General features: G+C 49.1%; 1 protein-coding gene across 2 annotated transcripts; it reads left to right on the top strand.

The window, feature by feature from the left end:
- Positions 1-407: 407 nt before the first annotated feature.
- On the top strand, positions 408-13,416 carry RNASEH1 (ribonuclease H1). 2 transcript variants are annotated; one of them, XR_014297769.1, is made up of 9 exons: positions 408-604; positions 1,757-1,872; positions 4,601-4,765; positions 6,768-6,867; positions 7,685-7,739; positions 8,102-8,186; positions 8,682-8,806; positions 9,917-11,647; positions 12,603-13,416. XR_014297769.1 is itself a non-coding variant. In XM_082671780.1 (8 exons), exons 1-8 carry the CDS (start codon positions 474-476, stop codon positions 10,001-10,003), a joined length of 864 nt encoding a protein of 287 aa, XP_082527906.1. In that variant the 5' UTR covers positions 408-473; the 3' UTR covers positions 10,004-13,416. The 2 variants fall into 2 exon arrangements, 1 of the variants encoding a protein (XP_082527906.1); XM_082671780.1 differs by having other exon boundaries at positions 9,917-13,416.
- Positions 13,417-27,341: the final 13,925 nt, after the last annotated feature.

The raw sequence follows: 27,341 nt of genomic DNA, 5'->3' as shown, positions 1-27,341 counted from the left end.
CTGAGTGCACCCCGCACCGCGGGAGCGCCCCAGAACCACGGGAGGCCGACGTAGGGGCCCGTGGCCGGGAGCCAGATGCCCACCGCACAGAGCCTGCAGCGCCCACCGAGCGCGGGGAGCCGCCTGAACTGCTGCAGGCGGCGGAGACTGGGCGAGAGCAGGACCGTTTTCCCACCCAGCCCTACCGGTCCCGCCCCCACCGCCCAGACCCCGCCCCACCCTGGGCCCCGCCCAGGCGCCCCTATCCTCGCCTCTGCCCCTCCTTAGGCCCCGCCCCCGTGACCTCGGCCCAGACCCCACTGTCTCACTGACTTCCAGGAAATTGACGAGTCAGAAAAGCTCGAGTCTGGGCCCCGCCCCAGGTCCCGCCCCCTAGTTGCGTCATCTCCCTGCGCCGCCGCCGGAAGGCCGGCATGTGTGATGAGGGCTTATGGCCGGGATGAGGCGTGGGTGCCGGTGAACGGCAGTGAGCGATGACCAGGCTTCTGGGCCTGGCGGACAGAGTGGCTTTGGCTGCCTTGCGTTGCGGTGGCCGCAGCTGCCGCGGGCTCGCCATGTTTTATGCCGTGAGGAGGGGCCGCAAGGCCGGGGTCTTCCTGACCTGGTGAGGGAGCCGCGCCTCCCCGGGAGCGGGTTTAGGGCGGCGGTGGGCGGCTCCGCGGCGGGGAGGCGGCTGCCACCCCCGGAGCGCACGGCCCTCGGCCTGGAGTCGGCGCGCGGGGGCCGCGACATGGGGGGCCTCGACTCCGCTTCGTTTTTGCTGGGAGTGTCAGAAACGCCACTTACAGTCTGGGGTGGCCAGAGGCCTCTACTTAATCCTTTTTCCCATCTGTTACGATGAAAGAGTTTCCACAGGGTTACACGTGGTGGAACTCAATGCCTAATCTAATCTTACGGGTGTTTTTAAAAAGGGAAGTTTTTTAAAATTAATTTATTTATTTTGGCTGCTTTGGGCCTTCGTTGCTGCGCGCGGGCTTCTCATTGCGGTGGCTCTTCGTTGCGGAGCATGGGCTCTAGGTGCACGGGCTCAGTAGTTGTGGCTTGCAGGCTCAGTAGTTGTGGCTCGCAGGCTCAGTAGTTGTGGTGCACATGCTTAGTTGCTCCGCGGCATGTGGGATCTTCTCGGACCAGGGCTTGAACCTGTGTCCCCTGCATTGGCAGGCGGATTCTTAACCACTGCACCACCAGGGACGTCCTAAAAAGAGAAATTCTTGTAAACTAATGTTTGTATCCCTATAACAGCCCTTTGAGGTAGGTGGGATTATTCTCATTTTTGGGTGTAGTTACCGTGGTCAAGAAATTCTTGGGGCCAGTAAGTGACAGATGTAGGACTTGAACCCAGGTGTTACGACTCCATAACCAGGACTCTTCCCACTGTATGATATCAAGGTTTATTATCAGTCTTTGTGTGTGTACGTGAGTGCATAGTGTTTCCCTGTGCAGCTAGGCTACTGAGGAAAAAGCATCTCAGAAGCTGGCCCTTCTGTTGTAATGAAATGATTGAAGACCCCCAAATTCTAGTATGCTTTGAGGAAAGCCCTATGGTGCAGGTGTATTGTCTGGCTGGCACCTATAGTATGACACAGGGTGAAGGGTTGGACATGCAAGATAAGACTACAAACTGTAAGGTGTGACCCTTTGCCCCCAAGGAGCTGACAGCCCCAGCCCTTGTCACACTGTTCCCAGCCTAAGACAAGGATCCGTGAAAAAATAGGGTGACAGGGAGGGAGGAGCTTAACACTGCACTTTGTTTCAGGGATGAATGCAGAGCCCAGGTGGACCGGTTTCCTGCAGCCAGGTTTAAGAAGTTTGCCACAGAAGAGGAAGCCTGGGCCTTCGTGAGAAGCTCCGCAAACCCTGATGGTTCAGAAGGTAGTCACGACTCACATCATTGTAACATTTTAACCTATTCAAAGCCTTTCATATCCCAAGTGTCACTTGATCTATATAGCTGCTCTCTAAGCAGATAGAGAAGAGTATGATTGTCTCCATTTTTCCATTTTACAGATTAGGAAACAGGCTGAAAGCAGTTTAGCGTAGTGACTCCTGTTGTAAAGTATTGGAGACAAGCCAGGACGCAGATCTCCTGTTCCATTCAGTGTCCTCGCTGTACTTAGTTCCATCTTTTAAAAATACTTATTCTTGTTATTGGATTGAATGGGCTCTAGTTGTAAAATGATGAGTGTAGTTCTTTTCACAGCATGCGCCTGTATGGTGTTTCATTTTTACCTAGGATAGAGTCACACAGTCGGAATTTCCTCCAGTTTCACATGTTACTGGAAGTAGACTTAATTGAAGTTTCGGGCCCAATATAAGGGACATCAGGTAGGCAAGACTGAGGCTGGCTGCCTTAGAGCACAAAGGTTTAAAATGTAGCCTACCTTGAAGAAGTGTTTTTCATTAACTTTACTCACAGACGTTTTTTACTACAGTGGATAAAGACTGAGAGGAGGATTTTTTTTTTTTTTATGCGGTATGTGGGCCTCTCACTGTTGCGGCCTCTCCCGCTGCGGAGCACAGGCTCCGGACGCGCAGGCTCAGCGGCCATGGCTCACGGGCCCAGCCGCTCCGCAGCATGTGGGATCTTCCCGGACCGGGGCACGAACCCGTGTCCCCTGCATTGGCAGGTGGACTCTCAACCACTGCGCCACCAGGGAAGCCCGAGAGGAGGATATTTTAAATCAGCTTCTTTTGAACAGTCTCTCGAGCCCACTGAGATGCTCGAGCATTGAACAGGTGCTCCTCTGGGGTGTCATGACACTTCTGGACAAAGCAGGATTCAGGGAGAGGCAGATCACACTAGGAATCTTCCTTGAAAGGCAAGTTTCCGAGGCAGAGGAGACACTCACTCCCTGTGCGGCTGCTTCACCCTCCGTTTCCCAGCAGCTTTTAAAGGGGGTGTGATGTGACAGTTCCGTTTTCTACCCAGGTGAGAAATCGGCTTGGGATAGAAAGCTAGTGTGCAAGTATGACTCTTGTCTTGGTTGGGTTCTTAATACTTCTTTTCACGGGTTTTTCGTTTTAACCAATTAGTAATTTATTCATATCTCAGTTCTTCCAGTATCAGTATGTTTCTGTTTATTAAGTTCTCCAAGTCTTAAGGCAAGGTAGTTTTTTATATCTGTGAATCTGCTTTACTTAAAACTTTACAGAGACCTCCAGTTAGTGACTTACATAATGTATATAAATGGGGTTAACATCGTGAATGTTTGAGAGCCGTACCAGAGCAAACCTGTTAGCCTCTTTCCCAGTTTTTCTCTTAATATTACATGTATCCTTATTTGGGGATTACTGAGCTATTTGCTAGTTATTGTGGTTTATATAAGTTGATTTTAGGTTAATTTACTTAAAGAAAAACCACAATTTTGTGAAGGAAAAATTATCTGACAACCATAGTATCCTTTTCCTTCAGAGTCATATCTGTTTTTCAACAACTTTCATTTCAATTTAACTTTCTCTGTTATAGTAAATAAAACCGATTATTTATATCAATATTAAAATTCTGCAAAATTGCACTTCAGCCTGTACCTCTGGGGGTACTTCTGCAGAGCACCTGCAGGAGTATTTTCAAGGTCAGTGTGAGGTAACACCGGTACAGCAGAGTGGACATGTCAGCATTGCTCTGGACATGGTGGCGCTCCCCTCGAGCTCTGCCTGGCTAACCTTAGCATTCTTCGGAGAGGTGTGGGCTGAGAAGCTATGCCAGGCTCAGTAGAAGTTCCAGCTTATGCCTGTCTAGTCGGTGCTCGATACGTGCTGGAGCACCATCTCTCCACCCCTGGTTTAGGGGTTTAGAGCAAAAAGTGCACTCTGCAGTGTTGAGGTTGTTATTTTGGACATACAATGAGTTGCTCCTTGTGTGTTTCTAGTTCCACTCTATAAAAGGGTAGTGTAGGAAAAGCTGTTTCAGATCACCTAGTGCTGGGCCCCATTTTATAGCAGCTGAGGGGGGTTAAGTCAGTTGACCGAGTTCACAACTGATAAAAGGTAAAGTTCAAATTGAAACTAGTTTTTTGAATCCTGGTCTAATTCATCTTCTGCGTCAGCTGCCATAATTGTATGAAAGAGTGAGTGAGACACAACCTGAGTGGGTGTGAGAATCCCTTGGGGATTACCCTCAGGTACACCCAGCCTGGGCCACTGGAGGGAAGCTCTCCAGCAGTGCTGTCCCTGCAGGGACCCAATCCCGTTACCTTTTGGTTTCTATTTCCCTTTTTTAATAAGTCCCATTATCTGTTCTCACCTTAGATAAGAAATTTGGACCCTTGTTTTCTCTGGGGAAAGAGCCCCTCAGATTTTCAAACTGTCTGTGAGCGCTAAAGGGTTCAGCACCCTTGGTATCTGTTCTGTCTCCATCGAAACCAGGTCTCTTTTAACAGCAGCTTTGCTCTGGTCTTCGTATTGCCCTCGCTGAGCTTATTATGGAAAATCTACTTTCCCAGGATGTCGGTGTCTGAGGTGTTGTGGCCTGTCTTAAGTCTTTCCCTCTATAGAGCCACATACAGGGGGTATTTAAGCCTGACTTAGTGAAGTTCTGGATTCTCAGTTATTTCATGTTGTGTCCATTGTTTCTGGCTTTTGAGTAGACTCTACGTTTCAGGGCAGAAAAATAAACATGTACAGGAATCACAAGTGAAGGCAAACAAGCGACTTCATGAGCCCTTGGACGAAGGTGAAGGTGAAACCACAGAGCCGTGTGCAAAGCACATGAAACAGAGCGCAGAGCCGCTGCCTTCAGTGAGCAAAGACACGTTTTCTTATATGGGTATGTCTTTCTTGGATTTTTAAATTTTTAATACAGTAATCGTATAAGTATATTCATGTGTAAAAACTTTTCCCACTTTCTTAATGAGGGAAATTTGAACTGATGTATAACATTCTTTTTTTCCCCCTTTCTTTTTACATATTTATTTATTTGGTTGTGTTGGGTCTTCGTTGCGGCGTGTGGGATCTTTCGTTGTGGCACGTGGGCTTCTCTCTAGTTGTGGCATGCAGGTTTTCCCTTCTCTAGTTGTGGTGTGCAGGCTCCAGACCGCGTGGGCTCTGTAGTTTGTGGCACGCGGGCTCTCTAGTTGAAGCGCGCGAGCTCAGTAGTTGTGGTGTGGGCTCAGTTGCCCCAAGGCATGTGGGATCCCAGTTCTGCGACCAGGGATCGAACCCGCGTCCCCTGCATTAGAAGGCGGATTCTTTACCGCTGGTCCACGAGGGGAGTCCTAAGGTCACTATTTTATAATTGATCTAATGGTGTAGACTTATTAGAATTTTAGACATTCATAGGAAAATCGTTATATAGGCTATGCATGAAAAACGCTTTGATCTCTGTAAACACCAGTGTTCCCTGTACACACAGTATTTCTGGTCACTAAGAAAATGCAAAAACTTCAGCTCTTCAAATAAGAAAGGCCCTGGACAGAGCTCCTTTATGTAATTGGTTGGCACCAGCATCTTAACCTTTTACGTGTAATCTTTGCAAAGCAGAAGTGATCCTACCCTATCCTGAGAAACAAGATAATTGTGAATTTCTCCTCTGCCTTTAGCTCCAGGAATCCAGTGTTTATATTAAGTAACTTAATGGTACATGAGTCTCCTTTTTGTCTTCTACATGTATGAATAGAAGATGAGAATAAATAGCATTTTTTATATAAGTCAGTGTATTTGTAGGTTCTAAGTTTTTCAAGGGAAACCAGTAGAAAATGTTTGGTCAAACTGTATGAAAACTGTATAAATCAATTTTTGCAGTTATGTGAAAAGCAAAACCAAATGTTCTTGATCTGATTATTTACTGATAGTAATTGAAGCAGATGTTGGTGGGGCGACTGGGAGATGAGCCGTTTCCAATGTACTAACAGTTGCCTGAAGCACCAGGGCACCGGACACAGTGCCTGACGGGCACTGGCAGTCACACGGAGTCAGGGACCAGGAAGGGGTCGTGTTGGGCATCACGTTGAGTTGAACAGAGGAGCCCTGCCCAGTGCCCGCGTTCTCGGACCCCCAGCCCCACTCCGGTTGGGGATGTGCTCCGCTGACATCTCACCGCCTCCCCGCTTTGCCTCTGCCTGTTCAGTCTGCCCTCCTTTTAACACGTACCTCCCGGAGCACGGCCTCTGTTTGCTCCACAGCCCTGCTCGCTGACACCCGGCAACCCGAGTTCTCGTCCGCCCTGCTGGGCGCTCTGCTGCTCGCCAGCAGCCTGAGGATGGCCTCGTGTCACTCCTTCTCTGCTTTTGCTCTTTACCGCGTTGGTGTGTTGATCAGACTCTCTGTCTTGATGGGAAGAAGCAAAGGCGGGACCACAGTTCACTAGTTGCAAAAGGACCAAGAAAAAAAATTAGGGCAACATTTGTCGGAGGACTTGACCTTCCGGCAGGCAGGTCATCATCAAGGCACTGTTGTCTGCAAGGGCAGCTCCTGGGGGTGAACGTGGCCTCCCCGCACTGCCCCCCACACGCACGTGAAGAGAGGGGCAGTGGCTTTGTTTGCTGGCCTCTGTAACAGGGGAATGTAAACAGCAGCGGGGTCTGGGTTTACAGGGCGATTGCCTTCACCTTTAATTCCCCCCGGCAAGCAGAACCGAAATAGTGGATTCCAAGCAAAAAGCGCCAAGTGCCCCCATATAAGGCATTGGTAATGTGTCCTGCGCGGAAAGCTTCCAGAGCATAGGTGCTCTCTCAGTTTAAAACGCTAACTCAATCGTAGTAAGTGTTTAGGTGAATTTCAGCTCTCAGTAACGGCGATCCAGTGGCGCTCACTACGTTTCCCGCTTACAGGGCACTCTGTCATCGTCTACACGGATGGCTGCTGCTCCAGTAATGGGCGGAGGAGGGCTCGAGCAGGAATCGGTGTTTACTGGGGGCCAGGCCATCCTTTGTAAGTAAACCAGAAAAGCTGGCTTTTATTAAGCTTCACAGTTAACCGAATCATATTCCAAAACTTGGGAAAGACTGAGGCAGGATCCGCTTACTGTTTGATTATTTGGTAGCGTTGGCAGGGGTAGTGGAAGAGTCCCACGTCCCTGGGAGGTGGCTTTGGCAAGGATGCGCGAGGGGCAGGTCGCCATACTGGGAACCCTGCGTGCCCCTGCGAGTCTTGAAGATGAGTGAGCTTAGAGGTGACCCGTGTTTTTCAAAAGGCACAAAGTCAAGGTGATATGACGTGAGATCATTCAAATATACCTGCCCCCAAATATGCAAGAACTTGAGTAGTAACTGACAGCCCCAGAATTCAGTGTGAAAGAGGGCTTGGACCCCTGTGAAGTAGCCACTCCCCAGTGTCCAGGCGCCTGAGCAGCCCTGGGCGTGAGCACGGTCAGCAAGGTCAGCTTCTTGAGCCTCCTGGCCTGTAAGTCCTGCCTTCACTTCGATGTCTCACTTAGCCTGGAACCCTCCAGGGGTGGCAAGCTCGGGTGGCATGAGTGTCCGCGGGTTTAGTGCCTGCCCAGGACCACGTGCTAGGGTATTTCAGGTCCAGAAATCAAACCTGGCTTTTGCCTTCTGGTCCAGAGTTCTCCTGCAAGACCACACCATGGCACTTTTCAGTAGACTGTGTGTATTGTTGGTTTGATTTTTGTATGATTTCCTATTTCAAATAAAAAAGTATACAAGCCTGTTTTCAATTAAGAGACTTAAGGAATCACTTTGAGAATTAGCTTATAATTTTATTTTCTTTTGTACTGTTTTGAAACCAGAAATGTAGGAATTAGACTTCCTGGGCGACAAACAAACCAAAGAGCAGAGATTCATGTAAGTTATCAGAGGTATTTTTCCACTAAAAATGTAAATTTATCATTCTTTACCATTGACTAGAACGGTATCAATGTACTTTCTACCCTCTGTGTGTATAAGATACTCAGAGTCCAGAAGAAACTTAGTTTGGGGCTAGTAACAGTTCTGAAGAGCAGGAGTTTTCTAGAAAAATTATAAAACTTGTTTCAAATAGGTGTCTAAACAGGAGAATTGTAGGTGTAGCATTATTTCACATAGACAATATTATTACGGTTAGCACAGGAAAAGGAATTTAGATTTTAAATTTTTTGGTAATTTTGAACATCAGTGTCGAAAGTTGAACAATTTCTGCAGCATGACAACTGATTTGTATCTTCAAGGCAGCCTGCAAAGCCATCGAACAGGCAAAGGCTCAGAACATCAATAAGTTGGTTCTCTACACAGACAGCATGTTTACTATCAATGGTAAGCGTTTACGTTTGACTTCTTCTAGGGTTTCTCGAGTACATATGAAGGGAAATAGGTCTTTCCTTCCCCTGGAAGAGGTGCGGCATCAGGGCAGGACTGAGACGGTGAAGGGGCTGCGTTGGGTGTGGCTGGTGCCAGGGAAGCCCGTGCTGCTCCGGTATGTGCCGCGGAGGCATGCTTTGCCAGGCGCCGAGGGCGTGGCCGTGAGGTAGAAGATGTGTGTTCCCTCTGGGGGTATGCTGTGTAGGGCCCGTGGGGTGGGCGCCTGGGGGGCGCTGATGAGGCTGGAGGGGGCAGTGCCTCAGCCCGACGGCCTCAGGGCAGACACGCGTGAGAGTAAAGGGACGGGGCGAGCCAGAGCATGGCCCCAGTAAGGAAAGGAAAAGTCCAGAAAGCCCCTCAGGTACACGTGGAGCAATGGTCAGAGGGGAGTCTAGGGAGGAAAGAATACCAGAACGTTCGAGAATACTGATCTGTGAGTGTTCCTTGTAGGCATCACTAATTGGGTGCACAGCTGGAAGAAGAGTGGATGGAGGACCAGCACAGGGAAGGAGGTGATCAACAAAGAGGACTTCATGGTGCTGGACAGGCTTGTCCAAGGCATGGACATTCAGTGGGTGAGTGTTGTCTTAGGTGGTCACCGCTTGTGGCCGTTATGACCAAATGAAATAAACTAGCTAGACAGTTTAATGGTTTCTGTGAGTGATTTGATGACTTCAGTTAAAATAGCAGGGTCCATGGAGTTGCTGTCGTAGCGTGTGTTAGAGCACAGTGGAGTCTTTTGACCATCATCTGAGTAATGCTGCTCTAACAGGCGGGTCCTCCGTGCGGAGCGCTGGGTCCCAGCACTGAGACTGAGGGGCTCCGGGCTCTCCGCGTCGTCCTCACCCAGCCGCCATACCTCGCACTGTTAGAGTGACCTGTGATCGTCAGCCTCCTGGTTTCTTTGGAAGCAGCTATAATGTCAGTTCAGGCTAATTTATGATGTATCCTCTTAAAAATATAGTTGTGTGATTAGACCTTAGTAACATGATTTTTTTCCCCAAAATGGACGTATTTTTCTTACACTAGGTCACTTTTATTAAAATTACCTTTTCAAACAATACAGAGCAAGTTAAACGGCAACCATTTTCTTAACCCTACCATCCTCTCCCAGCCCAGGACCCCTGATGACCGTTTGGCAACCTGACATTTAAACATGCCTTTCAGGGAATTCCCTGGTTGTTCAGAGGTTAGGACTCCTCCCTTTCACTGCCAAGGGCATGAGTTCGATCCCTGGTCGGGGAACTAAGATCCCACAGGCCATGCTGTGTAACAAAAAAAAAGCAAACAAACAAACAAAAAACCAAAACTTGCCTTTCAGCAACGTAAGTGCAAACAGTGGTGAAATCACATGAGCGCATCCCTTTGTAACAGCACTGAGGGAGAATCAGGTGTGTGTGTATGTCGTATACAGATCCTTCCCCACATCTCTGTCCAGAAAGCTTGCCAGGTCCCACCGTTACGTGGGAAAAAGGCAATACAACAGTAAAATCCAATCTGTGGAGAAACAAAACGGGGTTTCTGTCGGTGTACCCAGCGCACAAGTGCGTCGTGCTGAGGAGCTGTGAAGGGAGCCTTCACACTCGTCTTCTCTGAACGGTTGACGTGTTTTACAGTGAGGATGTAGTCATGTGTTGCTTGTGTAAAAAATTAGTAAAAATAAAAGGAAACGTTTTATTTAACAGATGCATGTTCCTGGCCATTCGGGATTTATAGGCAACGAAGAAGCTGACAGATTAGCAAGACAAGGCGCGAAGCAACCTGAAGACTGACCAGGTCCTTTAATCCTTGGAACAACCTGAGCCAGTGGCTGTTTGTCACCTTTACTTACTGGTGTGAAAAATAAAACTATAGGCTGGACCACTGCAGTCGATGGGCAGACACAGCTTTCAGACTAAATCGGAAAAGCAGGGTAGTGGTCCGTGGCATGTGCCTTAAAGGTGGTTAGATGTGTCATAAACTGAACATCCTTTGAGATTTATTTGAGGTTTTGTTAGAAGTATGCTTTATTGGGCTTGATACTGTTCTCATTAGTTTTATTGCAGTCTAGACAAAAGTGTTAGGGCTTTGATTTAATAAGGATGAGTAAAACATTGGTTTAAAAATGCAGGCAAGAAGCCTAGACGTATTCTAAGAGTTCATGTGCCCTACAGTTGGCAACACTGAGTCATGATTTTTAGGTGGGCTTGTGCCTACGGGCGGATTGGAGGAAGGCACGGCTCCCTTGCTGGGAACAGTCCTGCCAGGGCCCACGCCTTGGCAGAGGGAAGGTGGGCTGGTCTTACCTGGCGGGGCACTGTGATAGGGCCGCCTGCACACAGGCAGCCCTGGCTGCCCGACCGTTAGGTAGCAACAGTCATAACTTCTAAAGACCAAGATTGTAAATAAATGTTTTAAAATTGGCGGGGTGGGGGTGGCTATTTTTGTTAAAAGCACTACGCAAGTTAAAAAAAAAAAAAGTTTGACGTGATTATTTTTACCTTTTATTACCTTTTTGTCATAAAAACATGCAGAAAACGATACAAATGTATAGCTTATTGAATTATTATTGTTATTATAAGGTGAGTACCTTTGTAACTACCACCCAGGTCAAGAAGTAGAACTTTGCCAGATGCCCAGAAGGCTCTTCACGTGCTCCTCCAGTCACAGCCCCTCCCTCCCTCCAGAACTAATCCCGACTTCCTTGCTTTTCTTTGTGGCAGTTTTTTTTTTTTTTTTTTTTTGCGGTACGTGGGTCTCTCACTGTTGTGGCCTCTCCCATTGCGGAGCACAGGCTCAGCGGCCATGGCTCACGGGGCCAGCAGCTCCATGGCATGTGGGATCCTCCCGGACTGGGGCACGAACCCGCGTCCCCTGCATCAGCAGGCGGACTCTCAACCACTGCGCCACCAGGGAAGCCCTGTGGCAGTTTTTAGTCTAGTCTACTCTTTTTTTTAACTTGGTATTTTTTTTTTAACTTGATATTTCTTAAGTTTCTTTAATTTACAGGTTCCGCCTCAATCTCTGTTCTCCTTACAGTTTATCTGTTGAAGAGCCTGAGCCATTTGTCCCGTCGTTTCCCACTGTCAGTTTTGTCGCTCTCACGGTCTCGAGGTGCTGTCCAGCGTTTTACTCTCTCCTCGGGATTTCCTGCAAATTGGCGGCTGGATCAGAGGCTTGATCACGGTCAGGCTCCACCCCTTGGGCACATGTGTTACGTGCTTTCATCAGAAGGCAGAGCGGTTTTCATCCTTTTGTTGTTGGCAGCTGCCAGTGCTCAGGGCCTAGAATACTGATACGCTGTCATTTTGCTTACGTTTATTGGCTGGAACAGTTTTAGAAGATACTTCCCCTCACCTGATGCTGGCGCCCAGTGTAGAATTCACGTACAAAAGGCGGGATAAATGCTAAGATTGGCTCCCGGTCATCCTAAAAAGGTAGCCCAATTAGGGGGTTTTATTTATATATTTTTATAACATGTAAACCTACGTATATGTCATGAACTCATGTACTTAAGCCTGTTAGATGGGTTTCAGTCCATCGCAATTTTCCTCTTTATTGAACCCAAATTGCAGCGGCTTTGGCCCATAGGAGCAAGCCTCTTCAAGTTGGGTCTTGATTTCTTTTGATATTCATATATGTACACATGCATGCACAGACACACACTGACCACACACAGACACACTCACGCACAGACTGCACACGGTCATAGAGAGCTTTCTTGCAGTCTGATGTGTCAGGGTGTTCTAGACCCATCTTGTACTTTCCTGCTCTAGACCTGGAATTGGCTTTTTCTCTAAGGATCTGTAGTTTCTTTTAATGGGAAAAAGAGGTATTTCAGATCCTTGGTGCTCATTGCTACAGGGTTGGTTGTTGTTTCTAGGGCTAAAAAATACACACGTGTGCGCACCCACATTTAAAGAGAAAGTGTTTTCTGAGCTCATGTTGACAGTCGTAAAACAAACTCAGGATTCCAGGACATTCAGCCTCTTCCATGTTACAGCTGTGTCTCCTACACTGAGATCCCGGCTCTCAGGCTGTGGGACTACGGAGCAGAATATTCCTAATTACACACCTGCTTGTTCTACTTTAACATGTACTACGTGGATGCTAACCCTAATATACCATTAATTACAATGAAAACAGCACTGGAGCCACACCGTCAACTGTTACTTAGGAAAATCTCTCCCCGCTGCCCTCATTTAGTCTTATTTCCATGTACTTAATGCTCATAACCAGTGTTTAGGTCAGTGTCAGCTTGGGAACCATACTCCCTGGGCTTCTGTATGTTGAATTCAGCTTGTGTCCTTTATACTTGAAGTTTTGTAGAATACGAAATCCTTGCCTACGTTTTCTTTCCTTGAGTGTCTTAAATACTCTGTTTTCTTCCAGCATAAAGTGATGCATGAAGAGCCTGATGAATCTTATTTTCTTTCCACGTCACGTACTCTTTGTGCTTAGATGTCCAAAGGGCTTTTTCCTCTTTCTCAATTCAGCAGTTTTATTAGAATGTATCATGTGTTGGTGGCCCTGGGTCAGTGTTTGCAGGTATGTGGTGTGCTTTTTCTGTGTGTATTTTCAAATCTACTGTTTCAAGAAAGTTTCCTTAAATTGTGGCCTAGTGCTCTGTTTTATTTTTTGCTTTGGTTTTCTTTTTGGGGGGACCCCTGTTATCTGTTGAAATCTGATTTACCCATCTTCAGTATTTGCCAGTTTATCTTGAATCTTTTATCTGTCTTAGATTGCTTCCACGTCTTGGCTGCTGTAAATAATGCTGCTATGAACATAGGGGTGCACATATCTCTAGAGGTCTGTTTTCAAAGAGGGCAGTTAAAGGGAAGGGGTGTGCTGAGCTATGGATTCCCCCTGGCAGAATCCCTGGGTCCAGGAGGGTCCTTGCTCAGCTGAGGCTTTTGAATCCCACCCTCTGTCCTCTCAGCCCACGTCCTCTATAGCCAAACATGGACCTTCTCCAACACCACGGTGTCCTCTGTACCGGGGGTCTGTATGATGAACAGGGTGCCCCATTCAGGTATGCGACATGCTTCAACCTAACACTTTAGAACCTGGGGGCCAAGTGAATGTTAGTGTCCCCAGATTCCTGTGTTGAAGACCTGACCCCCAGTATGGCCCTACTTTGAGATGGGGATGTTTGTCTCTTTCTGTTATGAGTGCTTGTCTTATAAGTTTTGTTCTTGTGTGTTTATTAAAGTCTGATGGGCAAGTCCTGTATTGAGATTATTGGGTAGCAAGAGAATGAAATGTAAAAAGAAGTTGGATTCAAAACAAGAAAGGATAGAAAGGTTGTCTGGTTCTTCTCCCCATCATACCCCAGAGAAGCTGCACCCTTTATGGTGTTTTTTAAAAGGCTCTGGAAATCTTGGATCATTCAGTTACAGCCCCTTGGCCACCACGTTATCGTGACACAATGTGATGGGTCTTTTCATAAGGCCATGTAGCTTCGCCCTCCAAAGGGCCTGTGTTCAGGGCTCGTTGTCAGTAGCAGTGAATCTGCTGGGCCTCCCCCAGGACTTCTCTGTGAACAAAGTCACGAATTAGCTTGAGTTTGGGAGCACAATCCTTTCCTTCTTCCTGCTAACCCCCCTTGGCATTCACCCCCAAACCCACACAGACACACGCAAGACAAAGGGTGAGGGCAAGAGGACATTTCTTCTACAAAGACAGAGAGACCGCCAGCTATGATGCATCCCATCCTAAGGTTTGACCAAGATGCAGGGTGAGGCTGGACATCTTTTTATAAATTTATCAGCCGTTTGCATATATGATTTCCCGTCTAAAGAAGGTGATATCACTTTATTCAGGCCTCCTATAGGGTACTTCAGAAGAAGCAGATGCATAGCATGGTGACTGTAGTTAACAATACCATATGGTATACTTGGATTTGCTAAGACAGTAAATCTCTCATACACACACACATTTAAAAAGGTACCTGAGGTGATGGATGTGTTGATTAACTTGATTGTGGTAATCATTTTACATATATGTATACATAGATCATCACATTGGCCCCAAAATAGAACCCCATAAATATAGTCAAGTGGGCTTTGACAAAGGAGCAAAGGAAATACAATGGGAGCAAAGATAGTGTCTTCAACAAATGGTGTTGGAACCATTGGACGTCCACACGCAGAAAAGTGGATCTACGCTTCTCACAAAAATTAACTCAAAATTTTTCACACTCCCTAAATGTAAACTATGCAGAACTATGAAACTCCTAGAAGATAACATAGGAGGAAACCTAGATGACCTTAGGTGTGGTGATGACTTTTTAGATAAAAAATCAAAGCACGGGACTCCCCTGGTGGTACAGTGGTTAAGAATCCGCCTGCCAGGGCTTCCCTGGTGGCGCAGTGGTTGGGGGTCCACCTGCCGATGCAGGGGACACGGGTTCGTGCCCCGGTCTGGGAGAATCCCATATGCCGCAGAGCAGCTGGGCCCGTGGGCCATGGCCGCTGAACCTGCGCGTCCGGAGCCTGTGCTCCGCAACGGGAGAGGCCACAGCAGTGAGAGGCCCGCATACCACAAAAAAAAAAAAAAAAAAGAATCCACCTGCCAATGCAGGGGACATGGGTTCAAGCCCTGGGCTGGGAAGATCCCACATGCCGCAGAGCAACTAAGCCTGTGCGCCACAACTACTGAGCCTGTGCTCTAGAGCCCGTGAGCTACAACTACTGAAGCCCGTGTGCATAGAGTCTGTGCTCTGCAACGAGAGAAGCCACTGCAATGAGGAGCTGGTGCACCGCAACAAAAAGTAGTCCCCCCCCCCAAAAAAAAGTAGTCCCTGCTCGCCACAACTAGAGAAAGCCCACACACAGGATGAAGCCCCAATGCAGCCAAAAATCAATCAATAAATTTATTTTTTTAAAAAATCAAGGCACGATCCATGAAAGAGATAATTGATAAACAGGCTTCACTAAGATTTAAAAGTTCTCTGCAGAAGACAAGGTCAAGAGAATGGGAAGATAAGCCACAGACTGGAAGAAAATATTTGCAAAATACACATCCAATAAAGGACTGTTAACCAAAATAGAGAAAGAACTTAAAATTCCACAGTAAGAAAACACAACCCAACTGAAAAATGAGCCAAAGACTTCACAGACACCTCACTAAAGGAGATACATAGATGGCAACTGAGGACATGAAAAGATGCTCCACGTCATATGTCATCAGGGAAATTAAAACAACAGTGAGAGACCACCACACACCTGTTAGAGTGGCTGGAATCCAGACACCAATAGCACCAAACGCTGCTGAGGTTGTGGAGCAACAGGAACTCTCATCCATTGTTAATGGGGATGCAAAATGGTGCAGCCAATTTGGGAGGAAGATTCTTACAAAACTAAACATACTCAGCATATGATCCAGCAATTGTGCTGCTTGGTATTTACCCAAAGGTGTTGGAAACTTCTGTCTGTACAAAACCTGCACATGGATGTTTATGGTAGGTTTATTCATAATTGCCAAAACGGAAGAAACCAAGATGTCCTTTCGTACGTGAATGAATAAACAAACTGTGGTCCATCCAGGCAATGGGATATTATGTAGAGCTAAAAAGAAATGACCTATCGAGCCATGAAAAGCCATGGACGAGCCTTAAATGCATGTGACTAAGTGAAAGAAGCCAGTCTGAAAAGGCTAAAGACTGTGTGATTCCAACTATGACATTCTGGAAAAGGCAAAACTATGGAGACAGTAAAAAGATCAGTGGTTATGGGGGTGGGGTTGGGGGATCGTGGAATAGGCAGAGCCCAGAGGGTTTTTAGGGCCGTGGAAATACTCTGTATGAAACCATAATGATGATACATGTCGTTATCCTTTTGTCCAAACCAACTGATGGTACAGCACCAAAGTGAAGCCTAGGAGAACTGTGGGCTGCGGGCGATGGTGCTGGGTCAGTGCAGGTGCGTCGACTGTAAAAAAACGTCCCGCTCTGGGAGGGGGTATGGATAGTGGGCCGGTCTGTGGGGGGGGGGGGGACGTGAGAATTCTCTGTACCTTCCTCTTCACTGCCAACCCACAGCTGCTCTAAAAGCAGGCTTGTACACTTTAAATGTATACAATTGTATTTGTCCATTATACCTGTGAAGGGGGAGCTGCAAGAAATGCAAACAATGTGTTAGATGAATGAAGAAAAACGTAAAAGAAACAGTATTCCCACAGCATCTTCAAAATCGCTAGTAAGTTTTCCAGGTTAATCTCCTTTTCAATGCAGTTATTAAGACTGATTATCATTTACGTATAGAAAAGCCACTGTCTTTTGAAACATTAGTAATTCCAGCTTACTAGGCTCTTACTATGTTTAAAACTGCTCCCATTAACTTCCTCGAGTTGTCCAGGTGTACAGTTCCGTCATCTAACAATCATCTCGTTTCTTCTTTCCTGTACGTTATGTCACTTATTACAGTCTCCTGTCTGATTGCCTCTCCTGGCACTCCCTGACTGTTTCCCGTTCAGGTGAGAAGCGGTGGGGAAGGAGGGCATCGGAGCAAACGTGTTCAGTTACGTGTGCTTTCAACCTTGTCAAGTGTGTGGTGGCGTCTCATGCTTATCTTTGGCGTATCCCACCATCCAAAAGCACACTGTCGAGTTTATTTCCTGTAGTCGATTTTACAAAGGATAGTCCCACGGACGCCATGGCCCCCAGCCTGTGTCCCCTGCCCCGCCTCCACCTCTGCCTTTCACGCCCCCTTGGTGCCCAGGTTCTGCACACGGCCAGCCCCCCCGCCTCTGCTCCCTGCCTTTTCAGATGCTGCCGCGGTTCCTGCTTTCTCCTTTCTCACTGTTTCTCATCGAGAGGACTCCTTTACCTCAGCCACCCGGCCCAGAGGTGTGCACCACGGTGGCCCTGGCTGAATGGCTGTGCTTCTCAGTCTGTGGTTCGGAGGTAAACACAGCCTGACTCCAGCCTGGGGAAGCTCGCGTTCAGCGTCAGACCGCGCCTTCCAGTGACTCGCCCCCTTGCGAAGTGGGTGTTGGAGTGGCTGCTGGCATAAGAAGCCAGTACTTGCCAGGACCGACCGAAGGCCACGCGTCCACCCTGTGAAGGCTCCGCCGGGCCCACGTCCTGGTCGTCCACAGGTGTGTTTGCTAAGGAGTGAAACAAATTTCTTTTGATATATGTGGATTCTCTTTTCTAATGACTAAGTTGCTGGGCATAAATATTAGTTGTTTAGACCTAACTATTCATCCAGGAACTGTCAGGCATTTGTTTTGGCCTGGCGGGGGGGCATGAAAACATTTACTGAGACATTAAGGTTGCAGTGAATGGAGAGAGTTCCAGAAGCTGTGGACTCCCCTGTTAGTTTTCTTACTGTTCTATATAAATCATTTCCTGCTTGTGTGTCTTTCCAGTTGGAATGTGCGTTTACTGTTGGGGGGAGATTTTACAATTTTGCGTCTGTAACAAGGGCCTCCGTCGCACCTGTGTTCCCTCTGGGGTTTAGACGTGTCCTGTCACATCCCAGTGCCACGTGGGCCCTGCCAGTGTCGCCAGGTTGAGGGTCATGGAGACTGAGAGACCCCAGGGAGGGCGATCCCAGCACCGCAGTTCAGCAGCTTGAAGATGCTCGTTATTTGAGGTTTCAACATCTCTGAATTTGGGGTGTCTTATGGTCAGGGATGTGTCTCTCTTTATCCGTCTCTTCACTCCTTAGGGGCCGTGAAATAACTGCACTATTATGGTTGGGGGGGTCTTAGATGTGTTGGAATAGGTGACTCAATCCACAGGCAGTGTCTCGGGTTTGGGTGCTGGGGTCCTCCCGCAGCCCACCCTGCCCTGAGTGTGGTCCTAGGAGCTTCAGGTAGAAAACAGACCCGGCCGCCGTGCATCTCCTGGAGGGGTCCAGGTTCTGAGAGCTCCTGGGTGCAGAGGCCATGTGGTCTGAGTCTGGAAAGTGGGCTGGGGCCAGGGGACAGGACACGCGGGAAGAACCGCCCCCACCTGGGGAGAAGACAAGACGGGGGCCGCAGCGGCTCGGTCGGGGCAAACAGCACTTCTCAGATAAACGTCAAGTAATCAGGGCCCGGCTGGAGGATGTGGAGCTGCACGGGTGCCATGGCTGAACTGTGCCCCCAAAATTGTATGTCGGAGCGCTGGTCCCAGCACAGAATGTGGCTGCATTTGGAGACTGAGCCTTCAGTGAGGTGGTTGCATTATAACGAGGCTGTTTGGGTGGCCCTCGTTGCACAGGGCTCGAGATGCACTTGCAGTGGGAGGGCCGCATGAGGACACAGCCAGCAGGCGGCCGTCTGCAGGGCAAGGCGAGAGGCCTCCCAGAAACCAGCCCTGCCGGCATCCTGATCTTGGAGCCCCAGCCTCCGCGACTAAGGGCAGGGAAGCCTCTCTGCTTAAGCCCCGGGGGCTGTGGTGTTCTGCTGTGGCAGCCCGAGCAGACGGGTGCAGATACATACATGAACGTTTGGAGGATTCCATTCCAAAATAGAAATGGCGACCGCAGGTGGTGGGGTCATGATGACTGCAGATTTTTGACTGAGTTATTGTTGCTAAGTTTCTCAACTAACTTGTGTTACGTGTTTAATACAAACACATACAAATTGAACATAAACACTGAGGAAGAATCACTTCACACCTGTCAGAATGGCTGTCATAAAAAAGAACAAAAATGGGGACTTCCCTGGCGGTCCAGTGGTTAGGACTCCAAGCGTCTACCTCAGGGGACACAGGTTTGATCCTGGGTCGGGGAACTAAGATCCTGCATGCCGCGCAGCCCAGGCCGAAAACCAACAAAACCCCACAAATAAAAAATGTTCACAGGGCTTCCCTGGTGGCACAGTGGTTAAGAATCTGCCTGCCAATGCAGGGGACATGGGTTCGAGCCCTGGTCCAGGAAGATCCCACATGCCGCGGAGCAACTGAGCCCGTGCGCCACGACTACTATGCCTGTGCTCTAGAGCCTGTGAGGCACAACTACTGAAGCCCGTGCGCCACAACTACTGAAGCCCGTGCGCCTAGAGCCCGTGCTCCGCAACAAGAGAAGCCACCGCAATGAGAAGCCCGCGCACCGCAACGAAGAGTAGCCCCCGCTGCCCACGCACAGCAACGAAGACCCAACGCAACCAAAAATAAAAAATAATAATAAATTTATTTTTTAAAAGTGTTGGCGAGGGTGTGGAGGAAAGGGAGCCCTCCTGCACTGCTGGTGGGAGTGTAAATTGATGCAGCCACTGTGGAGAACAGTATGGAGGTTTCTCAAAACACTAAAAACAGAGCTCCCATATGTAGAGCTAGAATTCCGGGCTTTGTGCCCCGGCCTCTAGTTTGCCAGCTCTCAGTTGGGAACTTGTGCTGGGCCTGGGCAGGGCTTTGGGTGGAGCTCGGAGGGACTCCAGAGCCAGCAGTGAACAAAACCTGGGCGGAGCCTAGAGGAAGCCGGGCCCCAGCAGAAGGCGGCGTCCACCCGTCCCCCACCACAGCAGGGAGCCGCCCCGGGCTCAGGACGCGGCCCGCTTCCCGCCTGCGCTCACCCTGCTGGCTCCGGCGCCTGTGAGACACAGCTGCCCGATGGGCACGGGGTTTCCAGCCTGGACCCTCCCCAAGCCCGGGCCGACTCTCCTCGGCATCTGCCCTCAGACCCCTGGCAGACCTGTCAGACGTGCGCACAGCCAGGCAGTCGGCTTTGCCTGCACCCAGCCCGCCGCGCCCAAGCCTTCCCCATCTCAACGTAGCGCATCCCCTCCCTCCGGGCGGGCGCTCAGGCCGAAACCCTGGGAACTGCCCTGACGCCCATGCCTGGTCCGTTCCCCGTCGCATCCTGTTGGCCTTCATGTAAGACGGATGCAGAGTCGGGCCAGCGCCCCTCAACCATAGCAGGCCCACCAGCCCGGGACCCAGCTCGGGTCCTGGCTCCCCGCAGGATATGCTCAAACCCCCTCCCACGCGGGAGCCGCGCTCCCCTCCCTCCTCTCCGCCCTCCCCCTCCTCCCCGCCCTTCCCCCTACCTCCGCCCCGCCCTCCCCTCCTCCCAGTCCCCTCCCCTCCCCACGTCCCCTCCCCCTCCTCCACGCCCCCTCCACTTCCTCCTCCCCGCCCTGTCCTCCGCCGCTCCCTCACTGCAGCCCCTCCGGGCGCTGGGACCCCGCCCTCAGGCCTTGCCCTTGCTGTTCCTCAGCGGCGCACTTTCGCTCCACCAGCCCGCGGACCTGCTCCGTTGCCTTCTCCCCACACCTGCTCAAAGGTCATTTAACCTGGAGCCTTCCTGGCCACGCCTCAGACGAGTGCAATTCTGCTTCCCTGTCCCCAGTGCCAACTCCCTGCCTCCCTCTCTGTCACTGTCACACACACGTGTGCGCATACACACATGCACGGGGCTGGCACTTTTCTTCCTCTTCACCTGTCATGTTCCTGCCACCATCTGACCCACAGGCCGTTGCTTTTCGCTTGTCCCCCTTATTCGAACTTACACTCTGTGAAGCCAGGGAGTTTTTTTTCCTGTTTGCTTACTGTTGCATCCCAGGGCCTAGGACAGCGCCTGGCACAGAGCACGTACCCGGTAAATATTTGTTGAATGAATTGCAAAACAGAGCCTTATCTGAAGGGTCTGAGCAGAGCAGGAAACCAGGGGGCAGGGACTTCCCTGGTGGTGCAGAATCCGCCTGCCAATGCAGGGGACACGGGTTCGAGCCCTGGTCCGGGAGGATCCCACAGGCCGCGGAGCAGCTAAGCCCGTGCACCACAGCTACTAAGCCTGCGCTCTAGAGCCCGCGAGCCACGGCTACTGAGCCCAAGTGCTGCAACTACTGAAGCCCACGTGCCTAGAGCCCGTGCTCCGCAACAAGAGAAGCCCACGCACCGCAACGAAGAATAGCCCTCGCTCGCCGCAACTAGAGAAAGCCCGCACGCAGCAGCAAACGCAGCAGCAAACACCCAACGCAGCCAAAAATTAAATAAATTATTTTTTTTAAAAAAAGAAAACCAGGGGCAGGCTCTCGGCCGGAAGTAGGAGATTCGGAACTGGATGGAGCAGAGAGACTGAGAATGGGGGAAGGGGTGGGGCGGGGCTCGGCCGGCTCTGAGAGGACACCAGCGCCCCGCTGACTCCTTCAGGGACAGCTGGACCCAGCCCAGCGTTCAGGGGATCAGCTGTTTAAGGGCCCAGGTGTGCTGAGTCACTGCATACTTGACCGGTGGGAATCTGTCACTTCGGCAAAAGTTTTACTTTTCATCAGAGTGAGATTTGCTTTCTGAAAAATTATGCTTATAGTTCAGATTTCAGTATCTATTATTTATACAGTCTTGTGGTTTTTATTACTAAGAAGATTTAGTCCTAATACTTACTTTACTCAGTTGGCCTTCTCCTGTTTCTGCTTCCTGCCCCCAACATGGGCGGGGTTAAAATCAAAAACAAACGGAGACCAGCCCTGAAATTTCCCTGAGCAGACAAAACCACTTTGGCCACACAAACAAAGCTTCATTTAGCTTATTTTGCAAGACCACCTTGACCTGGGTCATTTCTTGCTTAGGACTCTGCAAATCACGGGCAAAACTCAAATGGTTTCCCCCAAATTGGTTATGAGGTAACCACTGACCAATTCCCTACCTTTTAAAAATTTTCTAGTATTGTAGCCAATCACTGTGAAGAGTCAGCAGTCACGGCCTCCTTGCTACACCTGCTGCTTTATAACCGTACACCCCAGCTTCCTTCTGTGTTTGTTTGTTTGTTTGTTTTTAAATTTTTATTGGCGTATAGTTGATTTATAATGTTGTGTTAGTTTCAGGTGTACAGCAAAGTGAATCAGTTATACATATAACCACTCTTTTTTAGGTTCTTTTCCCATATGTGTCATTACAGAGTATTGAGTAGAGTTCCCTGTGCTATACAGTAGGTCTTATTCATCTGTTTTATGTATAGTAGTGTGTATATGTCAACCCCAATCTCCCAATTTACCCCTCTCCACCTTTTGTGTTTTGGTTGGAGTCCTCCTGGTTTTCAAACTCTTTTTGGTGTGTGCACAATAAATTTTTACTAATTACCACTCTGGTGCTGCATTGGTTCCACTTCTGATATTTCTGAACGTTTGACAGTGTTTACCAGAGAATGTTCTGTGGGACACATTTAGCATTAGTGGTTGCCACTCTAGAATGGGGACAAGTTTTGTCACCATTAGACAATTTCTCCATGACAAACATCACCAGTTTTCAGAAGAGAGATAACATCAGCAGTTTCCTCAGTGTTTGACCTCAAAACCCTTTTTTTTGAGTCAGTTTCCTCAACATATGTGACTTGGAACACATCTGGGGAAAGGCTTTATTGGAACAAGGGTTTGGGGGACACTAGCATCCCAAAGATGACAAGTGAAGATGGGAGAGGTGACCTCACACTGGAATAAACATTCGGTTTTATTTTCATCCTGGAGGCACGAAGGTTTGGGATGATTCACTGACATGCTGTAAATATGCCTGCATTTCCCCCCCAGGAAAAGGAGGCTAAGGTTGTGTGGATGTCTTCGACCTCATTTCAGAGATGCATTAAGATCAAGAGAAACGTTTTCCTTTTAATTAGTTTGAACAAAATTTTGCTGACTAGGGCCTCTAGGCAGCTGGTCCTGAACATTCCTTCTTTGTTAAGAAATCCAGACTCGTGCTCCCTTTTTCAGCTGAAAAAATTTACATGCACAGATGGCTTGTTTCTCAGTTCAAAATCCCAGAACTTTTTGTAAAAATTAGTATCAGAATTTTTCAAATATACACACAAAAAAGAACAGTTTCATAGGCATCCAATTCTCAGTCACCCAGCTCCATTCTATTAAAGTTCTTATCCTTTTATGTGCGGAGTTAGTGAACTTGCCAGGTCTTCTTGACTTGTGGGATCTGGGGCCGTCCCACTGGTTTCATTCCGTAGGTCTTACTGTTAACTCTACATTTGTTGATGGATGGACCCTTGTGTTTCACAAAAAACTTATATTTCTAGCTCTCTCTTTTAAAACGCTCCTGAAACAGTGCTTTTCGCCCAGGTGGTCTTTTGTAGCTTCTAGCTATTGCCATGTCCTCCATTATTTATTACGCCCAATCTCCCTGAACATTTTCTATATGTTCCGGAAAGCCTTCCAGCTTCTTCCATTTAAAGACATTCGCTCAAGTTTGGCCCTAATGGGAGAGGAGTTTAGACACAGCCTCCCGCCGTGGAATTGGGTTTGCTCTGGCATCGCCTGGAGTGGGGTTAGCCTGAGGGCCTGGGAGGGATGGGTGTTGAGCTGAAGACACAGAAGGATGAGAAGCCGAGAGCCGTTTTGCTCACCTCTTTTATTCTCTTTATTAGAAACTCTCCAAAAGTAGGAGGATTTGGCAGTTTGCATTTGTCGTGAGCATCCGTTGTGCTGTCTGCCCAGCTGTTCCTTCTTTCCTGGGGCCACGCTGTCTCCCTGTCCATCCTGAGGCCGTGATGGGGCTGCCAGGCTCGGGGCTTCCCTGACGGCTGCCCACGTGGCCACAACCGGGCCTCGGACTCCCACAGAGACCCACGGCGTGGACACGTGGCTCTTGCTTGGCCACCTGGAAACTTCCATGAGACTGGATGTCCAGACACTACATCAAGAGCTCCTTTTCCCTGAATTACAAGCAGTTTCAGAGCTACTGGTGGCTGTTTCCTGACATGTACAAAAAGCTCATCCCGGTGGATGAGAATTAAGCCAAAGCACAGAGAAAAGCTAGTTGGGATGTGGAGAGAGAGACAGACAGACGGACACAGGCAGAGACAGACAGAGCTGTTAAGTTCCTCCGAGCCCCAAATCCACTTGCGCTCAAGGCAAGGGATGCTCTAACCTTTCTCAGTAACGTGAGCCAGGACCTCTGTTTTGTTTTGTCAGCTTAAGCAGCTTGTTGGATTTCAGTCACCTGCACCCTAAACAACAGAGCTGAGGGCTGCATTTTTTTTCTTTTAATCAGTGAAGTATAGTTGATTTACAGTGTTAGTTTCAGGTGTACAACATAGTGACTCAGCATTTTCGCAGATTATACTCCATTGTACGTTATTACAAGACAATGGGTGTAATTCCTTGTTGCTTCTCTATTTTACACATAGTGGTTTGGGTCTGTTCCAGAGAGCTGCGTTCTTAAAGGGTAGGTGAGCGGACGAGAGCAGCTTGGTGAGGATGCCAGGACAGTACCCGCTTCCCCCGGGGCTGCGCGCTGCAGGAACGGGGTGAAGCCGGGTGGGTCACGTTGTTGCTGCCTGAGGGTGGCTTGGGCCGCAGCACAAAACTACTAGCATTGATCATGTCCCTCACAAGACAAAGCAAAACAAAGCCCCGTTTCTCTTAAGACTGTCCTGATGAAATAGTAAAAATTATTAATTTTATTAATCTTGACCCCCCCCCCAGTAGACATCTTTGTAATACCTCTGGGGCAAAGCAGGAAGCATACAGAAAGCATCTCTACTGTTTGCCAAAGTTCCCTGGTTGTTTTGAGGGAAAAAGCTCCTGTATGATTGAGCTGCAAGCTGAGCTTGCCACCAAATAACTATGGTTATTCCAACCAGGGTGTTTGGCAGACATTTTCCCCAAAATGAACTGAGCCTTATATATATATATATATATATATATATATATATATATATATATATATATATATATATATATATATATATATATTTTTTTTTTGGCTGCATTGGGTCTTTGTTGCTGCGTGCGTACTTTCTCTAGTTACGGCGAGCGGGGGGGCTACTCTTCGTTGCGGTGCGCGGGCTTCTCACCGCGGTGGCTTCTCTTGTTGCGGAGCACGGGCTCTAGGTGCACGGGCTTTAGTAGTTGTGGTGTGTGGGCTCAGTAGTCGTGGTACACGGGCTTAGCTGCTCCGCGGCATGTGGGATCTTCCCAGACCAGGGATCCAGCCCGTGTCCCTTGCATAGGCAGGCAGATTCTTAACCACTGCACCACCACGGAAGTCCCGAGCCTGTCTTTTAAGAAAACAACCGACAGGACTTCCCTGGCGGTCCAGTGGTTAAGACTATGTGCTTCCAATGCAGGGAGCGCGGGTTTGATCCCTGGTCGGGGAACTAAAATCCCACAAGCTGCACCATGAGGCCAAAAAAATTAAAAAAAAAAGGATATTTACGCTGAAAAATGGAAGTACGCAGGAGAAAAGTGCTTGGAGAAAGGAAGAGCAAAGAAGGAAGGTGGGACAACTGCATGTCAAAGCCCTGGCAGCGAGGAGGGGCGGGAGATGCAGGTGGAGGCCCGGGCAGGCGGAGGGCAGAGAACAAGAGGGAGAGGTGGTCAGGCGCCAGCCACACGGGCCGTGGAGCCAGGGCAGGGTTAGCAAGGAGGGTTAAAGTCGAGCAGTGACATGATCTGGTTTGTGTTTTTTTTTTGTTTTTTTGTTTTAGTTAGTTTTTATTTATTTTTCCTTCTTTTTCACTCTTTGAAGGAAATCAGTTCGTGAAGCATGCTCACAGGGACTGGGGAATTATGCTCGTTCGCCTTTTTTTTTTTTTTTTTGCGGTACGCGGCCTCTCACTATTGTGGCCTCTCCCATTGCGGAGCACAGGCTCCGGACGCGCAGGCTCAGCGGCCATGGCTCACGGGCCCAGCCGCTCCGCGGCATGTGGGATCTTCCCGGACCGGGGCACGAACCCGTGTCCCCTGCGTCGGCAGGCGGACTCCCAACCACTGCGCCACCAGGGAAGCCCCTGGTTTGTGTTTTTAAGTATACGCTCTGCATAGGACGGACTGCAGTGGGGCAGAGATGGAAGCAGGCAGTCGATTCCAGTTGTCAGCAGCTCCATCAGGCAAGACGACAGGCAGGAGGAGGAGGACGCAGGGATGTGAGGGGATTTGTGGTGTGTTTGGAAGCTCAAATCCACAGGATTCGCTGTAGGTAGGACTGGATGTTGAGGGTGAGGGAGAGGAAATAGGAAAACCCCGAGGTTTTGGATCAAGGCATCGGGTGGTTGGAGCTGCTGTTTACGGAGTTGGCAAAGGATAGAGAGAGGCATGTTTGGATGTGCGGGACTCGAGTTCGGTTTGGCCACGTTAGTTTTGCGGTACTTATTAGCCCTGGGACACTCCACAATGTTGTGGGCATGCGGAGAGGAGCCACAACTGGGGGGGGCGGGGTAAGGAGCAGGCTGAAGGAACAGGGAGTGGCGGCTGTAATGAACTGGCTGATGAGAACAGAGGCTGTGGTTGGATCTGGGAACCTGAGGGAGTGGTGAGAAGGGTGAGGAGGGAAGGGGAGAGCAGTGAGGGGCAGAAAAAAAGTGGGCAGTGATGTCTCACGTGGAACCCTGAAGGATGAGCAGTAATTGTCAAGTGAGGCGCTGGAGAGGCAGGCTCTCTAAGAAGGATGTGGGCACGTGCCCACACGTTGCATCCTGTGTTTGCAGTCAGGGTGCAACGGAACCGAATTGAAATAAAAGTGTGCTCTTCACACAGTATTTCTGGAGGTTCTAGAGTCAGCTGTCTGCTTTGGGGATGTGCTGTCTGAGAGCGGTCCAGCCTGAGTCCCACACGTGTTCTAGTTACTTGATTCCCTGTTACAGACACTGGGGTGAATGGCTGAGATAAGCTGATCTCTTTGATTGATCGATTTGAAGAGATAAACCTAGGCTGATTGAGCAGCTGGATTTTTCCCCCCTTGTCAGCTAAACTGATTAGAAATTCAAGGATTGGGAAGCTTGTATTTATTCTAGGACATGACATTATATAGGGAAAGGAGATGAGATGAAAAAGGGAAAAAGGAAGCAATTTAAAATTATAGGGTGGTATTGCAGACTGCTGATACTGTAAACATGGGGGGACGGAGAGTACAATATCCCACCCGGAATGATGCCGGGGGTCCTCTGTGGTGACTTGATCTGGCCTCAAGCCACAGCTGTGCACCATCTCAGCGGCACGGGCTTAACAAAAATCACTCTTTTTTTTGGCATTTGCTTTCTTCGCTGTAAAATACGAACTATTTAATCGCGGTATAAACTGCTTCACAAGATGGCGTCTGGAGGTTCAAGGAGACTGTAGCCCTCACCCCGCGAGGCATGTGCGCGGTGCTCGAGGGCGCTGAATTATACCCGATCCCGTGCAGCGGGAACACAGTGCCGGCCAAGCAGCCCCTCCCCCGGACGACTGAGTTCACGCAGGGCCGGGCCACACTCGGCCTCC

Source organism: Grampus griseus (genome assembly GCF_964374135.1).
Source record: "Grampus griseus genome assembly, chromosome: 15".
NCBI classification, from domain to species: domain Eukaryota; kingdom Metazoa; phylum Chordata; class Mammalia; order Artiodactyla; family Delphinidae; genus Grampus; species Grampus griseus.
Note: the sequence above shows the minus strand (reverse complement) of the source record. Positions and strands in the feature narration are given on the sequence as shown.

Coding starts and splice junctions, on each gene's coding strand:
- RNASEH1 (XM_082671780.1), top strand. CDS start 474: ATGACCAGGCTTCTGGGCCTGGCGGACAGAGTGGCTTTGGCTGCCTTG. Junction 605..1,756: donor GCCGGGGTCTTCCTGACCTG/GTGAGGGAGCCG, acceptor ACTTTGTTTCAG/GGATGAATGCAGAGCCCAGG. Junction 8,807..9,916: donor AAGGCATGGACATTCAGTGG/GTGAGTGTTGTC, acceptor TTTATTTAACAG/ATGCATGTTCCTGGCCATTC.